Genomic DNA, 17,945 nt, shown 5'->3' on the forward strand with positions numbered 1-17,945 from the left:
GTAACAAATTATTCCAAAACTTAGCAGCTTAAAACAACAAAATTTTGTTATCTCACAATTTCTGTGGGTCAAGAATTTTGAGTGTGGCTTGGGGGATGTCTCTGGCTTCAGGCCTCTCATGAGGTTGCATTTAGGATCTTAGCCAGAACTGTGGTCTCATCTCTGAAGGTTTGACCTGGGAAAGATCTGCTTCCTAGCTCACTCATGTGATGTGGTTTGCTTCTTCGTAGGCCGTTAGATTGACTATGACTGTAGGCTACTCCATAGGGCCATAGTGCAGCTCATAATATGGCAGCCAACTTCCCTCAGAGCAAGAGAGCTAGAGAAAATGTTCAAGACAAGTCACAATCTTTTTATAATCTAGTCTTGGAAGGGATAGCCCATCCCCTCTGCCACTATCTGTTTGCTACAAGCATGTCACTAAATCCAGCCAACTTAGAGTTGCCAACTTAGGGGAGGGGGCTAACAAAGGGTATGAATACCAGGAGACAAGGCTAATTAAAGGCCATCTTGGAGGCTGCCTACCACACCAGAGAATATCTGTCTGCTGACTGGAGTGATCCCACAAAGAAAGGAAGTAGCAATGCAGGGGAGAAGAGTGAAGACCTAGAGAAGGCAGAGGAAATCCAGGCCTAGGACCTTTGCATGTACTGGTCCACTACATTTTTCATTGCTCTTTCATGACTTGGCTGCATGCACCTGTTTTTGATCAGGATATGGAAAAGAAATCTGTTGAATGTCTGTTATCTGCCACAGCAAGACCAGTCATCTTGCCCTGCTTACAATGCCCTACCCAATCTGATCACATCCCTCCCCCACAGAAACACACCCCAACTGTGTTTCCCCCCTTTTAAGTATCATCTTTCATTAAACTATTTGGGGAACAGTCAATTTGTTTCCTGTTCTGCCCCTGGGTCAGGTCAGTTCATGCTGCAACTTGTTTATCCAATACCACCTGCTTCCCTCCCACTGATTTCAGCTCAGCCCAGGAGCTTCTGTTCTCTTTCCACTTGTTACCACCTGTAAGCCTCAACTAATAGGCTCCTTTGATTTAATGCAGCCAACCCAGACAAACTAGGAGGATGATATGAGAACAGCGCTGTCCTTTTGCTGACCCCTACTTTCATTCCCCACCATGTGACCAGCCTCCCAGACTACCACAAGCCCACACTGTGCCCTTGTTACTGAAGGAGTCAGGTTAACTGAGGAAACCTTTAGCACAGCTCAAGATAGCAATGATAAAACAATTTAAAACCAAACATTACACATCATTGTTCTTAAAAACCATGGGTCAACCCACCACAGTGAAACTCTCACAGATATCTTTTTGGCTCAGGCCTGGCCTTCTGCCATGTTGTTGGGCGGACTGCTTCTTTCCCCTCTCTCCTCCTTTGCACGCTGAAAAATTTCTCTTCATTATGCTGAGCATGCTTATACCCTAAGTACAAAGCAGGGTCCAGGCCTACTACTGCATATCCAGAACCATAGTAAATGGTTCTGCTAAAGGGAAGAAGGGCCATACATGATCCTGGACTCCAAAAAGAATCAAATCAAATACAAAACCAGGAAGAAGCCTTCAACTTAGTTTTTTCTCTTATATATCCTGATCAAAAATTTTAAGGCATGGTTTCTCTCTTCAGTCTCTGAAAGATAACAAAACAATAAAAAAAAAACAAAACTAAAATTATACACACATATGGTATTATTATTACTATGGTGGTTAATTTTATGTGTCAACTTGATAGGGCTAAGGGACGCCCAGATCACTGGTAAAATATTATTTCTGGGTGTGTCTGTGAGGGTGTTTCTGAAGATTACCATTTGAACTAGCAGACTGAGTAAAGAAGATCTGCCGTCACCAATGTTGGATGGGTATCATTCACTCCAATCCACTGAGGGCCCAAACAGAACAAAAAGGTGCACGAAGGGCAATTTCTCCTTCTTTCTTCTTGAGTTGGGACATCCCTCTTCCCTGCCCTCCCACATCAGAGCTCCTGGTTCTCCGGCCTTTCGGTTGGGACTGAATTATACCACTGGTTTTCCAGCTTGCAGATGGCATATCATGAGACTTCTCAGCCTCCATAATTGTGTGAGCCAATTCCCACAAATAATCTCCTCTTATATATCTCTATATATCCTATTGGTTCTGTTTCTCCAGAGAAACACACATTAAATACATATCCATACCTTTGCTTAGTCTGTCTTCACTACATCTCCTTCCTCTTCTTGATCTTCCCCCTCTATCTAGGTCCAGCTCACATTCCCCTCCCGCAGGGAGCCTTCCCAGACTGCCACAACCCACGCCAATCCCTTGTGTCTGAATTCATATTAGGCTTGGGTGTCATGGTTTCCTTCTTTGTTCCCCAAGTGAATTACCCCTGATTTTCTCTGCTAGCCAAGTTATAAAGTTCTCTAGGTCAGAGGGCCAGGTCTTAACACACCTCCCATGATATGATACTTATTTTGGTGTATGATACGTAGTATGAGGTTAATACCTACTTGTTCAGTGGATCGATTAACTGGAGCCACTTATCTGCGCTCTTTTCCCACAGTGTTTGTAATGTCAAGGGGCATCTTGGGGGTTCTGATGGGGCAAGGAATAACGTATCTTTCAGGCTGGGGACTGGTGTGTGGGTGTGTGTGTGTTTGGGGTGGGGGTGGGTGCAGTGACCTTTAGTCAGGCTTTGTCCTCAACTTTCAGGCAGGTCCTTAAATTCTGGGGGCGGGGGGTGCGCTTGGAGGCATGAACCCGCGCCCCCTGTAGTGGAAGCGTGGAGTCTTAACCACTGGACCACCAGGAAGTCCCTGCAGGTCCTTACATTTGATTTAATCAGCTCACCCAGAGGTGGCGAGTCGAAGGTAAACTACTACAAAACAATTAATGATGTGATCAATGTGTATTACAGAAATTGGGCTCCCCCAATGCCCACATTGTCTCAGATCCCAACCTCTACACTTGTTTTGGCTTCTGCTTTACGTCTCCCTTCCCCAGCTTACCCACTTCAGTTTAGGTGCTCTTACTTCTGGAAGCCTTCCTGGCCTTGAAGTCTGAGCCGCTCCAGAGGTTCCAGCAGCTCCCCTCTCACCACAACAGTCCTACTGTACCATCTAAGCGTGTAGATCTGGCTCAGGAAGGTCTCGCCAGTTAGCGAATCCCCAGATCCTGGCTGAGGGCGAGACATTTCATTGGTCGCTTAACTAGAACACCAGCTGAGGGCTTGACTCATCCGGGCATTTCCGCAGCCTCACAGGCCTCAGCCCCCATCAAAACCCCTCGCCTACTTCGCTTGCATGGTGTCCCCCTCCCCCGCCCCCGGCACTGAGCCAGCCGCACAGCTCCCGCGTCTCCCACCTCGCCCGCCTCCTCTGCCAGGCTGCTCAGGCCGAGGGCCCACAGGCTCGCGGGGTGGGGGGAGGGGGCACGGTGGGGTAGCGGGCGGGAAATGCCTGCCGCCATCTTGCCCACCAGGAGTTCCGACATGGGGCTGGGGCTCCTGAGCGCAGCGCTCTTGTTTGTGGGGGGCGCTCTCATATGCTCAGAACACTCCTCACTCTCCGAAAGGAGTGGGCGCGGCTCCTCGAGGGAACAGGCCGGAGGTCGGAGGTGGCCCGAGGCCGTGAGTGGGAGGCCCAGGGCGCAGGAGCACCAGGCCCCGGAAGAGGAAGTGTTGAACGCAGAGGGCAGTATCTGTTCGTTCTTCTCTTTGGACAGTCGTCCTTGCCTTTTTCCCACTTAAGCAGTATTTGAATTTGGGGCCCTCCTCTTCTGTTTTTCCAACTGCCTTTAACTAAAAATTTACGGATCCAAGCAGTCCAATTTTAATGACTGTAGTAGTAGTACTAATAGTAAAAATGCCATACACTTCTGCGTCTGTATATGCGCCTCAAAACATTCTGGGGTTTGTCATTCCCATTTTACAGACTAATAATTCATTGGAATTCAAAGATGAAAGGGCTGTTAGGTGACTTTTTCATACTACAGTTAAGAAGAATTAACCCAGCAAGTTAAATGGCAAGTATTAGAACTTGTAGCTCTTGGTTGACCAGTCCCAGGCTCTTTTAGTGGCCGTTTCACACAGGGAAAAATGTGATACCCGGCCAGAGAAACTTACCTCATTGTTATACTTCTCAGGAGAAGAGTTTTAAAATTGATGAATTGTGCTGATTTAATGTCTTTCTATTTGTAAGTAAGCAATTAAGGCATGTTTGTCTTAACTCTCTAAGATTTTTTTTCAAAATATGGGCATGGCTTAGGTATCCAGCTTGCTTAATGAGTTTTTTAAATAGGAATTTCAAATATTATATTAACGTGTTAAGATTATAAAGTAATACATATAATAATATGTTCAGTCCAAATAATATATCATTTTTATTTTTAGATTGTGGAACAGCACCACTTGCAAATACATTCAAGGGGTCTCGGATTGTAGGGGGCACAGAAGCTCAAGTTGGCGCATGGCCATGGCTAGTTAGCCTACAGATTCAATCTGGCAGATATCTTGCTCATGTATGTGCGGGAAGCTTAGTGAAAAATAGATGGGTCCTCACGGCTGCCCACTGCACTAAGGACACTAGGTATGTATTCAGAACAGAACTCTTATTTTATTCTCTTGGGGGATATTTTGAAGTGGCAGAGGACCATTTGACTTCAGCCATGTTCAGTTAAGCCATATGTTTCCAAGTAGCCATAATGCCTTATACTGAATAGTACGCTGAATATTTGTTGAAATAAATCCTTTAAGTCAGAGGTCAACAAACATTTTCTGTAAAGACAGTAAACATTTTAGGCTTTGCAGGCCATACTCAACTCTGTCACAGTAGAACCAAAGTGGTCATAGATGATACATCATTGAATGAGTGTGCTGTGATCCAATAAAACTATTTATGAACACTGAAATTTGAACAAAATCCTATTTTGTCATTTTGGGGTTTCCCCAACCATTTAAAAGTGTAAAAAACATTCTTTGTTTATGGGCTATATAAAAATAGGAGACAGGCCAGATTTGGCCTGTGGGTTGTAGTTTGTTGGACCTTGCTTTAAATAATAAATAGCTTTTCTTTTAGCTTTAAAAATTATTGTATTGTAATCATGTATTTGTCTTTCTCACCATTAGATCATGGTGAGACAAGTCCATGAAGACAAGGACTACATGTTTTATTTTGTATTTCTGGTACTATACAGGAGTTGGCCTACTTTATAGGAGACATAATAAATATTTATTGAGTCTATGGATGATGTCAGTCTTGGAGAAATAGATTTACCACAGTTATAATAGAACTTTATGACCCCCCTAACATTTAAAATGAAGCTCTAAGATAAATACTGTGGAAAACCATGGTACCTGTCATATAGTCTCTCTTTAGTCTCTAATTTTTATGAGCTATCTCGGAGAAGAATGAAAAGTCTCTAAGAAAAACTAACAACAACTTCAAAATTCAACTGAGGGTAACTGGCCTGATGGGGTTCATAAGGTTTTAATCTTTTAATCTGTATACCACATTTAAAAAACATGCATTTCAGTTCCATAAATTGGCCTCTTGAGGAATAGAGCTCAGAAAAATGGGAAGCTATTATAAACCCAAGGGTATAGAAAAAGATGTAGAAAAAAGCTTCAGAGTTAGAAATCAATTCTGGTCTTTCAGGTGCGGGTGTTTTACAACTCTTTTCTAAAATGCTGTCTTTAAGAACTGCTTTTCAACAGCTTTCCAACCTTAAACCAAGGAAGGAAAAGCCTGCCTGGTATGGTTTGAAGATTCTTGGAAAAGCTCTTCTCACCTATTAAGTCCTGATATTGTGCCTTTACTAGTCTGTTCCTTTGACACGGTGGGGAGAACAATGCATTTGGAGAGGGGCGACCTGTATCCTAGTCCTCCTCTGACACTTTGTGCTGCAGTGGCTTTAAGTAAGATTCCAGAACCTACTAGATATACCGCCTTGGTCATAATAATATAGCTTTGTTATATTGTCATAAAATCTTAAAGAGTTCAAAGAGGTACTTTAAATGTGTGGTTCAATTCTCTGTGCTGTATATGAATCCTTCTTAAAATATTGAAGTAAAGGGTTCTCTAGTCTGAAATAATTATTGCTTTAATGCATTGAGTCAGGCATTTTTTCAGACACAATTTCCACTACTCTTCACAACCACTCTTTACTGTAAGGAGACCCTGACTGGAAAGCAGTGAAATCAGGGATCAAATCCAGGTGTGTCAGAATGAAAATCCACACACATAACCATAACTATATCATTTGGCTCTCTACTTGAAACACCTCTTGTGATGATGAACTGCTACCTCGGGAAGAATTTCATTTAAATTTTGTGCAGCTTTATTTCTTAGAAAGCCTTTCCTTATGTTGAACTAAGTGTCTTGATTTTCATTCTGCCTTCAGAAGCCATATATATTAAACCTCATTACTCTTCCAAGCATTTGAAGATAATATTAATATTCCACTTAACAGTTCTCAAGGCTAAATCTTATTGATATTTTTACCCCTTTACTCAACAAACATTTACTAAATGTATATTATATACTAGGGACTGGGCTAGGTGCTGAGGAAGTCGACATTACTGAGGCGTAGTCTGTATTTTTCAGGAGTGCCTCCTGTCTCAGAAGACTCTGCCACTTCTATTCCTGTTCCCTCATTTCCTAAACCTTGCACCATCAGTTATCCCTTATTCCTTCTTATAACATGAAAGACCCGCTCTGAGATTAGGTACTGTTTAAGAATGTTACATATAACTCTGTATTTTAAAAAAGCCCTCCCAGTAGCCCTCTGAGATAGCTGTTATCTCCATTTCACACCTGAGGAGTCAGAGATCAGAGATATTTGGTAATTTTCCCAAGATCACATTGCTGTAAAGTGGCAACCTATTGATTTAAACCTAGTCTCAAATCTATAGCTGTTTCATTATACCTCATTGTCTCTTTAGTATTTTTCAATATTTTCCTCTTGCTTCTTCCCTACAGCCTTCAAACATGTTTAGGTCACCTCATCGTTATTTAACAAACAAACAAACCCTACCTGTTTCTGTTCTTCCTTTCACTACTAGACTCCTTGAAAGAAAGACTCCCTTTTGTTTCACCTGCATTGACTCATAAAATCCCAATTGCAGTCTGATTTTTGTAGCCAGAACGGACTATTAAAGACCCACCTCTACACCAAATCCAATGACCTCTACTCAATCCCCATCCTATTTCATCTGTATAACATTTGGCAAAGTTGACTGCTGTTCTCTTTTTTTTTTTTTTTTTTTTTTTTGGCCATGCCGCATGGCTTGTGGGATCCTAGTTCGCCAACCAGGGATTGAACCTGGGCCCTCAGCAGTGAAAGCTCGGATTCCTAGCCACTGGACTGCCAGGGAATTCCCTCCTATCTCTTTTCTTGATTTTTAAGACACCACTATTCTCTACCTTAAAAATTTTTTTTTCCTTATTCCTTGTGTCTTTGTCTTCTTTTAAATGGCAGTATTTTCAAGAGTTCCACCTTCTATCCTCTTGCCTTATCATCTGTATTCTTCCCTAGAGATGTCTCATCTCCTTCTGTTTCAGGAGTCATCATGTCCTGGCAACTCCCAAGTCTCTCCAGCTGAGTCGTATTTCCAGCTCCCTACTATACATATATATTGGAGTCACATTCCCAACAAGTCCAAACATGAACTTTTAAACTCTTTCCTCTAGAGAAGAGTCTCGGCAGCCCTGAAGGCTTTCAGGTCGTTAATAAGTCCTCAGGCCCCTGCTAGCACAGGGAGCTTCATGGACCTGTCAGCAATTAAGGAACAAAAGTAATGAAAATTTACACAAACTTTGGTATGTTCTCCTGAAAGAAACATGCTCCTAACTCTAGAGCAGGAGGCTAAGCGGCAGAGATTGCCAATGCCAAGTCTGAAGTGGTTAGAAAAGGTAGTAGATTCCATGGATGCATTAGACAAAGTTGTCCAGGAAAGGGAAGATGCCCTCAGACTTCTTCAGACTGGTCAAGAAAAAGCTAGACCTGGTTCTTGGAGAAGAGACATCTTTGGAAGAATCATCTGGCACAAGTTCAAGCAGTGGCCTATACCTGGGTACCTAAATAAAAGGAACAATAGAAAACGATTCTTTGCAGTGCCCTACGTGGAACGTTTTGTCAGATTGAGAATTGAGAAACAAGCCTGTATCAAAGCAAGGAAGACAAGTTTAGCAAGCAAGAAAGAAAAGTTCCTTCAGGAAAAGTTTCCACATCTTTCTGAAGCCCAGAAATCAAGTCTTATCTAAGATATCTGAACTCTGAATTTACCATTTTGTTTTTCTTGGATTACAATCTGTATACAAAAGTAAATACATATTAAGTGGTTTATAAATAACTTGTGTTTTTAGTCAAATGACTATCAACTGGGACTACCCTGGTGGCGCAGAGGTTAAGAATCCGCCTGCCAACGCAGGGGACACGGGTTCGAGCCCTGGGCAGGGAAGATCCCACATGCCGCAGAGCAACTAAGCCCGTGTGCCACAACTACTGATCCTGTGCTCTAAAGCCTGCGAGCCACAACTATTGAGCCCACTTACCTAGAGCCCATGCTCCACAACAAGAGAAGCCATGGCAATGAGAAGCCCACGCATCGCAACGAAGAGTAGCCCCTGCTCGCTGCAACTAGAGAAAGCCTGTGCGCAGCAACGAAGACCCAACACGGCCAAAAAAAATTAATTAATTAATTAATTTAAAAAAAATGACTACCAACTGTTCTAAGTGTTATCATGGCATGCTAAATCTGGAAGTGGTCAAAATTAGGTATAAAGTTCAGATTAAATTCCCATCTTATTAAAAAAAAAATCTTTCCTCTAATTCTATGCCTTCTCTATTTTCTCAGATAACAGCCTCACCAACAGTTCCATTACCTAGAGAGTTAGCTGACTCTCTCTGTGCAGTATCTCTTAAATTCGCTTCTTTTTGTCCCCTAATACTCCCCACTGATGAGAAGTAGATTCAGAATATCAGTCTCCATATCCCTAGTTCATTACTTACACTATTACTATGGTAACTATCTGAATGAGTGTGAAGTGGTATCTCATTGTGGTTTTGTTGTTGTTTTAATTAATTAATTAATTAATTTTTGGCTGCATTGGGTCTTCATTGCTGCGTGCGGGCTTTCTCTAGTTGCGGCGAGTGGGGGCTACTCTTTGTTGCGGTTCATGGGCTTCTCATTGCGGTGGCTTCTCTCGCTGTGGAGCATGGGCTCTAGGCACTCCGGCTCAGTAGTTGTGGCTCACAGGCTCTACTGCACAGGCTCAGTAGTTGTGGCGCATGGGCTTAGGTGCTCCAAGGCATGTGGGATCTTCCCGGACCAGGGCTTGAACCCGTGGTCCCCTGCATTGGCAGGTGGATTCTTAACCACTGTGCCACCAGGGAAGTCCCTCATTGTGGTTTTGAGTCACATTTCCCTAACGATTAGTGATGTTGAGCATCTTTCCACGTGCTTTCTGGCCATTTGTATTTCTTCTTCTTTTTTTTTAAGGTTTATTTTATTTTATTTTTTGCCACACCATGTGGCATGCAGGATCTTAGCTCCCAGACCAGGGATCAAACCCGTGCCCCCTGCAGTGGAAGCACGGATTCTTAACCACTGGACCACCAGGGTAGTCCTGTATTTCTTCTACGGAGAAACGTCTATTCAAGTCCTTTGCCCATTTTTGAACTCGGCTGTCTGGATTTTTTGTGGATGTTGAGCTGTAGGAGTGCTTTATATATCCTAGATATTAATCCCTTGTCAAATATATGATATACAAGTATTTTCTCCAATTCTGTGGGTTATCTTTTCACTCTCTTGAAAGTGTCCTTTGATGCACAAGTTTTTAATTTTGATCAAGTCCAATTTATCTATTTTTTTCTTTTGTTGCCTGTGCTTTTCGTGTCATATCCAAGAATCACTGCCAAATCCAATATCATGAAGCTTTTCTTCTGTGTTTTCTTCTAAGAGTTTTTTTTTTTTTTTTTTTTTTAATGAAAGGCTTCTCTTTAAACTTATTTATTTATTTATTTATTTATGGCTGTGTTGGGTCTTCGTTTCTGTGCGAGGGCTTTCTCTAGTTGTGGCAGGCGGGGGCCACTCTTCATCGCGGTGCGCCGGCCTCTCACTATCGCGGCCTCTCTTGTTGCGGAGCACAGGCTCCAGATGCGCAGGCTCAGTAACTGTGGCTCATGGGCCCAGTTGCTCCACGGCATGTGGGATCTTCCCAGACCAGGGCTCGAACCCGTGTCCCCTGCATTGGCAGGCAGATTCTCAACTGCTGTGCCACCAGGGAAGCCCTAAGAGTTTTATAGCTTTATTCTTATATTTTGGTCTTTGATCTATTTTGAGTTAACTTTTGCATATGGTGTAAGGGTCCAATTTCATTCTTTTGTATGTAGATATCCAATTTTCCCAGCACCATTTGTTGAAAAGCCTTTCCTTTCTCCACTGAATTGTCTTGGCACTCTTGTTGAAAATCAATTGGCCACATATGCAAGGGTGTATTTCTGGGCTCTCTATTCTTTTCCATTGGTATATATATCTGCTCTTATGCTAGTACCACACTGTTTCAGTTATTGTAGCTTTTCAGTAAGTTTTGAAATCAGGAATTATGGTCCTCCAACTTTATTCTTCTTTTTCAAGATTATTTTGGCTATTTGGGGTCTTTTGATATTCCATATGAATCTTAGGATGGGTTTTTTATTTCTGCAAAAGCATCATTGGGATTTTTATAGGTATTTCATTGAATCTATAGATCATTCTGGGTAGTACTGTCATTTTAACAATATTCAGTCTTCCAATACATGAACAAGGGATGTCTTTCCACTTATTTGTCTTCTTTAATTTCTTTCAGCAATGTTTTGTACTTTTCAGTGTATATAACCTGTTTTTTAATCTTATGGTCTGAATATAAATTGAAATAGGTAAGGAATATAAGTTGATTTAGCCATTCTGTGTCTTTTGATTGGAGAATTTAATCTGTTTACATTTAAAGTAATTATTGCTAGGTAAGGACTTACTATCACCATTTGTTAATTGTTTTCTGGTTGTTTTGTAGATCCATTGTTCCCTGTTTCTTAGCCTGCTGTCTTTTTTGTGTTTTGATGTCTTTTGGTATCAGTATGGTTTGACTTCTTTATCAAGTCCTTTTGTGTAATTGCTACAGGTTTTTACCTTGAGGTTATCAAGAAGCTTACATAAACTATCTTAAAATTATAACACGCTATTTTAAGCTGTTAGCAACTTAACTTCAATAGAATTCCTAAACTTTACATTTTTGCTTCTCCTCCACCTCACATTTTAGGTTATTGCTGTTATGATTTACATATTTTTTATATTGTGTAATTAATAGATTAGTGTTGTTACAGTTATTTTTACTATATTAATTCCTTTAACTTTTTTTTTTAATTAATTAATTTATTTATTTTTGGCTGTGTTGGGTCTTTGTTTCTGTGCGAGGGCTTTCTCTAGTTGTGGCAAGCGGGGGCCACTCTTCATCGCGGTGCACGGGCCTCTCACTGTCGCGGCCTCTCCTGTTGTGGAGCACAGACTCCAGACGCGCAGGCTCAGTAATTGTGGCTCACGGGCCTAGTTGCTCCGCGGCATGTGGGATCTTCCCAGACCAGGGCTCAAACCCGTGTCCCCTGCATTGGCAGGCAGACTCTCAACCACTGCGCCACCAGGGAAGCCCCAATTCCTTTAACTTTTAAAGTTGTAAGTAAATTACGCACCACTATTACCAAATTACAGAATCTAAGTTTGACTACATATTTACCATTACCAGTGAGTTTTGCACTACCTTTTAATGTCTTTATGATGTTAATTAGTGTCCTTTTATTTTCAGTCAAAGAACTTCCTTTAGCATTTCTTGTAAGGCTAGTCTAATGGTAATGAACTCTCTCAGCTTTTGTTTGTTCAGGAAAGTCTTTGTCCAACAATATGCTGCCTACGAGGGACTCACTTTAGATTTAAAGGCACACATAGACTGAGAGTGAAAGGATGGAAAAAGACATTCAAGCAAATGGTAACCCCAAAAAAGCAGGGGTAGCTGTACTTATATTAGACAAAATAGACTTTAAATGTAAATGGTAAAAAGAAACAAAAAAAAAGGTCACCACACAATGATAAAGGGGTCAATCCCTCAAGAAGATATAACAATTGTAAATATTTATGCATCCAACATTGGAGCACCTAGATATATAGAGCAAAAACTAACAGAGTTAAAGAGAGACATAAACAGCAATTTGATAATAGTTGGGGACTTTAATATCCCACTCTCAACAATGGACAGATCATCCAGATAGAGAATCAATAAGGAAATAGCAGATTTAAATAACACTGTAGACCAAGATGGACTTAACAGACATACGCAGAACATTCCAACCAACAGCAGCAGATTATTTCTCAAGTGCACATAGAACATTTTCGAGGACAGACCATATGTTAGGCCACAAAACAAGTCTTAGCAACTTCAAGAAGACTGAAACCATACCAAGGATCTTCTCTGACCACAATGGCATGAAAGTGGAAATCAGTAAAAGAGGAAAACTGGGAAATTCATGACTACATGGAAATTAAACAATACTCTCTCCTAAAAAAAAACACCAGTGGATCAAAGAAGAAATTAAAAAGTATCTTGAGACAAAAATGGAAACACAGCTTATGCAGCAAAAGCAGTTTTAAGAGGGAAGTTCAGAGCAATAAATGCATACGTTAAGAAGCAAGACGATCCCAAATAAACACCCTACCTCTACACCTTAAAGAACTAGAAAAAGAACAAGATGACCTTAAAATTAGAAGGAAGGAAATAATAAAGATTAGAGCAGTAATAAATTAAATAGATAACAAAAAAATATATAAAAGATTAACCAGGGACTTCCCCGGTGGCGCAGTGGTTGAGAATCCACCTGCGAATGCAGGGGACATGGGCTCGATCCCTGATCTGGGAAGATTCCACATGCCACGGAGCAACTAAGCCTGTGCGCCACAACTACTGAGCCCACACACCCTAGAGCCTGTGCACTGCAACTACTGAGCCCATGCGCCACAACTACTGAAGCCCACGTGCTCTAGGGCCCACGTGCCGCAACTACTGAGCCCGCGTGCTGCAACTACTGAAGTCCGTGCGCCTACAACCCATGCTCCACAACAAGAGAAGCCACTGCAATGAGAAGCCTGTGCACAGCAACAAAGAGTAGCCCCCGCTCGCCACAACTAGAGAAAGCCCGCACGCAGCAACGAAGACCCAACACAGCCAAAAATAAATAAAATAATCATAAAAATAAAAGATTAACCGAAATAACAGTTGGTTCTTTGAAAAGATAGACAAAACTGACAAACCCTTAGCTAGCTTTACCAAGGAAAAAAAGAGGGAGGACCCAAATCAACAAACTTATAAATGAAAAAGGAGACATTACAACTTATACCACAGAAATACAAAGGGTCGTAAGAGGCTACTATAAACAACTAGATGCCAACAAACTGGATAACCTAGAAGTAATGAAAAAAATCTTAGAAACATACAACCTACCAAGACTGAATCAGAAAGAAACAGAAAATCTGAACAGATCAATTACGAGTAAGGAGATTGAGTCAGTAATCAAAAATTTCCCAAACAAGAAAAGCCCAGGACCAGATGGCTTCATTGGTGAATTTTATCAAATGTTTAAAGAATTAACACCAATCCTTCTCAAACTCTTCCAAAAAATTGAAGAGGAAGGAACCTCCCAAACTCATTTTATGAGGTCCAGCATTACCAATACCAAAGACAGATAAGGACACTACTAGAAAAGAAAACTACAGAACAATATCCTTGATGAATATATATGCAGCATTCTCAACAAAACACTAGCAAACCAAACTCAGCAGCACATTAAAAGGATGCATTGTTCACCATGATCAAGTGGGATTTATCCCTGGGATGCAAGGATAGTTCAACATGTGCAAATCAATCAATGTGATACATTAATAGAATGAAAGAAAAGAATCATATTATCATCTCAATAGCCACAGAAAAAGCATATGACAAAATTCAACATCCATTCATGATAAAATACTTAGGAAATTAGGCATAGAAGGAACATATCTCAACATAAGAAAGACCATACATGACAAGCCCACAGCTAACATCATACTCAATGCTGAAAGGTTGCAAGCTTTTCCTCTAAGATCAGGAACAAGACAAGGCTGCCCACTCTCACACTCCCATTCAACATAGTACTGGAAGTCCTAGCTAGAGCAATAAGGTAAGTAAAAGAGGGACTTCTCTGGTGGTCCAGTGGGTAAGACTCCACACTCCCAATGCAGGGGGCCTGGGTTCAATCCCTGGTCAGGGAACTAGATCCCACATGCATGCCGCAACTAAGAGCCCACGTGTCACAACTAAAGATCCTGCATGCCACAACTAAGACCTGGCACAGCCAAAATAAATAAATATATTTTTTTAAATAAGGCAAGTAAAAGAAATAAAAGGTATGAGAACTGGAAAAGAAGTAAAATTGTTTCTATTTGCAAGTGACATGATTTTATATATAGAAAACCCCAAGACACAACCAAAAAACCATTAGAACTAATCAAAGAATTCAGTTGCAGGGTACAAAATTAACACACAAAAATCAATAGCACATCTATACACTAACAATGAATTCTCTGAAAAAGAAATAAAAGAATTGATTACATTTACAACAGCATCAAAAACAATAAAATACTTAGGAATAAAGAAGACACAAGCAAATGGAAAGGTATGTTCATGGATTGGAAGAATTAATATTGTTCAACTGTCAATACTACCAAAAGCCATCTATAGATTCAATACAATCCCTATCAAGATTCCAATGGCACTTTTTGCAGAAATAGACAAAACACTCCTAAAAATTATGTGAAATCAAAAAAGACCCTGAATAGCCAAAGAAATCCTGAATCCAAAGAACAAAAAAACCAGAGGCATCGCACTTCCTGATTTCAAGATATACTATAAAGCTATAGTAATTAGAACAGTATGGTACTGGCATAAAAACAAATAGACCATGGAACAGAATTGAGAGCCCAGAAAAAAACCCCAAGCACATACAGTCAACTAATAATTGACAAGAGAGCCAAGCATACTCAGTGGAGAAAAGAAAGTCTCTTCAATAAATGGTGCTGGGAAAATTGGATATTCACATGCAAAAGAATGAAACTTGACCCCTATTTTGCACCATTAACAAAAATTAACTCAAAATAGATTAACGACTTAAAGGTAGGACCTGAAACCATGAAACTCCTAGAAGAAAACACAGGAAAAAAACTTCCTTGACATAGGTCTTGGTAATGATTTTTTGGAAATCACACCTAAAGCACAAGCAACAAAATAAAAAATAAACAAGTGGGACTACATCAAACTAAAAAAACCACACAGAAAAAGAAAACATGAACAAAGTGAAAAGATAACCTATGGGAAAAATATTTGCACATCATCTATTTGATAAGACGTTAATATCCAAAAATATATAAAGAACTCATACAACTCAATAGCAAAAAAATAAATAATCCAATTTTAAAAATGGGTAAAGGACCTGAATCGACATTTTTCCAAAGAAGATATATGAATGGCCAACAGGTACATGAAAAGATGCTCAACTCACTAGTCACTAGGGAAATGCAAATTAAAACTGCAATGAAATATCACCTCTCAATGGCCATCATCAAGGGGAGGATGTGGAGGAAAGGGAACACTTGTGCACCGCTGATGGGAGTGTGTAAATTGGTATATCCACTATGGAAAACAGTATGGAGTTTCCTCAAAAAATTAAAAATAGTACTATCACATGATCCAGCAATTCTACTTCTGGGAATATATCCAAAAGAAATGAAAACACTAACTTGAAAAGATATCTGCACCCCATTGCATAGCAGCATTATTTACAACAGCTAAGACATGGAAATAATCTAAGTGTCCACTGATAGATGAATGGATAAAGAAGACGTGGTGTGTGTGTGTGTGTGTGTGTGTGTGTGTAATTCAGCCATAAATAATGAGGAAATCCTACCATTTGTGACATTGAGGATGGACCGTGAAGGCATCATGCTAAGTGAAATAAGTCAGACAAAAAAATAAGTCAGACAAATAAATACTGCAGGATCTCAGTTATAAGTAGAATCAAATAAAAATAAACAAACAAAAATTCCCCACCAAATTCAGAGAAAGAGATGAGATTTGTGGTTGGTTACCAGAGGCAGGATGTGGGGGGAGGGGATATTGGAGGAAGGTGGTCAAATGGTACAAACTTCCATTATAAGATAAACAAGGACTAGGAATGTAATGTACAACATGATGACTATAGTTAACACTGCTGTATGATATAGGAAAATTGTTACGAGAGTAGATCCTAAGAGTTCTCATCACCAGCAGAAATTTTTTCTTTCCTTTTTTTTTTTTAATTAATTAATTTATTTATTTATTTTTGGCTGTGTTGGGTCTTCGTTTCTGTGCGAGGGCTTTCTCTAGTTGCGGCAAGTGGGGGCCACTCTTCATCACGGTGCGCGGGCCTCTCACTATCGCGGCCTCTCTTGTTGCGGAGCACAGGCTCCAGACGCGCAGGCTCAGTAGTTGTGGCTCACGGGCCTAGTTGCTCCGCGGCATGTGGGATCTTCCCAGACCAGGGCTCGAACCCGTGTCCCCTGCATTGGCAGGCAGATTCCCAACCACTGTGCCACCAGGGAAGCCCACCACTTGGGGTTTTAATTGTTGATTTTTGACCTACAGAAGATTTTTTGGTTTGGTTTGATTTCTGCTTGCTTTTTGCTTTTAAAGACTGTCAAGATCCATTAGTTGCTTCTTTTATATTTAGTGTCACACTTTATAAAGTCCTTTCTCACAGAGATATAGTCCAGTGGAATGTTCCAACTTGCTCAAATAGAATTACAAAAAGGCAAAATTGTGTTTTCACAGAGATACAGTCCACTGGAATGCATAAAGTCCTTTCTCATAACAATGTTATGTATTCATCTATATTTTCTTTCTGGTTTAATTTTTAAACTTCTCATCCTAATTTAATATCCAAATGTTTCATTCTAAAATTTCAAAAATTTGTAAAAGTAAATAGTTTAATGAATTCCCATATGCATAATATGCAGCTTCAGTTTATCAACACATGGCTGATCTTGTTTCATCTTTATTCTTGCCAACTCCGCCCCCAATTATTTTGAAAGAAATCTCAGACATACCACTTTATGTATCTCTAAAAGACAGGAAGTCTTTATTTAAAAGATTTGTGCACTTAAATATTTAATCCATTTGGAGTTTATTTTAGTGTTTAATAATTTTTCCGGGATTTAATTTTATTTCACTTTTCAAACTAGTTTGTTAGTTAGCTAGTTGTCCCAATACCATTTATTGAATAATTCATCCATTTGTCCATTGGTAAGAATTGCTACCATATATTAAATTCTCATGTACTTGAATCTGTTTGGGACTTTCTGTCCCATTGATCTTTTTCTCTTTTCCTACATCACAATATTTAGGTTTTTACTTGCTATGACTTTGTCACATGAAAGTAGGATTAATTTTTTTGTTATTAATCTAGCATGAGAAAAACAAAAACTAGTGGGAGATCAAGAATATTTACTTAGTTAAATACCTGTTTAAGATAAGAACATTTACTTTCTTTCAGAGATCCTGTAATGTGGAGAGTTGTGATTGGAACTAATAATATAGATGGGCGTCAGCCACACTCCAAGAAGATGAAAGTTAAAGCGATCATTATCCATCCAGACTTCGATGTGGAATCTTATGAAAATGATATTGCGCTTTTTCATTTAAAAAAAGCAGTGAGATACAATGATTATATTCAGCCTATCTGTCTACCTTTTGGTGTTTTCCAAAGACTGAACCGAAACACGAAGTGTTTTATAAGTGGATGGGGAAGAACAAAAGAAGAAGGTAATTATGATCTGAATTTTGTTGATACAGATTTTCCTGATTAT

At 40.1% G+C, this 17,945-nt stretch overlaps 1 protein-coding gene and 1 pseudogene across 2 annotated transcripts in view; both read left to right on the forward strand.

Moving 5' to 3' along the window:
- Positions 1-3,479: 3,479 nt before the first annotated feature.
- The window catches only part of TMPRSS12 (transmembrane serine protease 12), a gene marked incomplete at its 5' end in the record, with an annotated part of 40,013 nt that continues 25,547 nt past the window's right edge, over positions 3,480-17,945 (forward strand). The window contains 3 exons of the mRNA XM_082352569.1: positions 3,480-3,684; positions 4,380-4,575; positions 17,633-17,901. Of these exons, the coding sequence (XP_082208695.1) occupies positions 3,480-3,684; positions 4,380-4,575; positions 17,633-17,901 (670 nt within the window). The remainder of the gene's footprint in view (positions 3,685-4,379; positions 4,576-17,632; positions 17,902-17,945) is intronic.
- On the forward strand, positions 4,664-9,504 carry LOC309610100 (large ribosomal subunit protein uL29m pseudogene; annotated as a pseudogene). Its single transcript has one exon. The product of its transcript is annotated as a large ribosomal subunit protein uL29m pseudogene (transcript).

The sequence above is a fragment of the Balaenoptera borealis genome (genome assembly GCF_965194805.1).
Source record: "Balaenoptera borealis genome assembly, chromosome: 13".
In the NCBI taxonomy this organism is placed as follows: domain Eukaryota; kingdom Metazoa; phylum Chordata; class Mammalia; order Artiodactyla; family Balaenopteridae; genus Balaenoptera; species Balaenoptera borealis.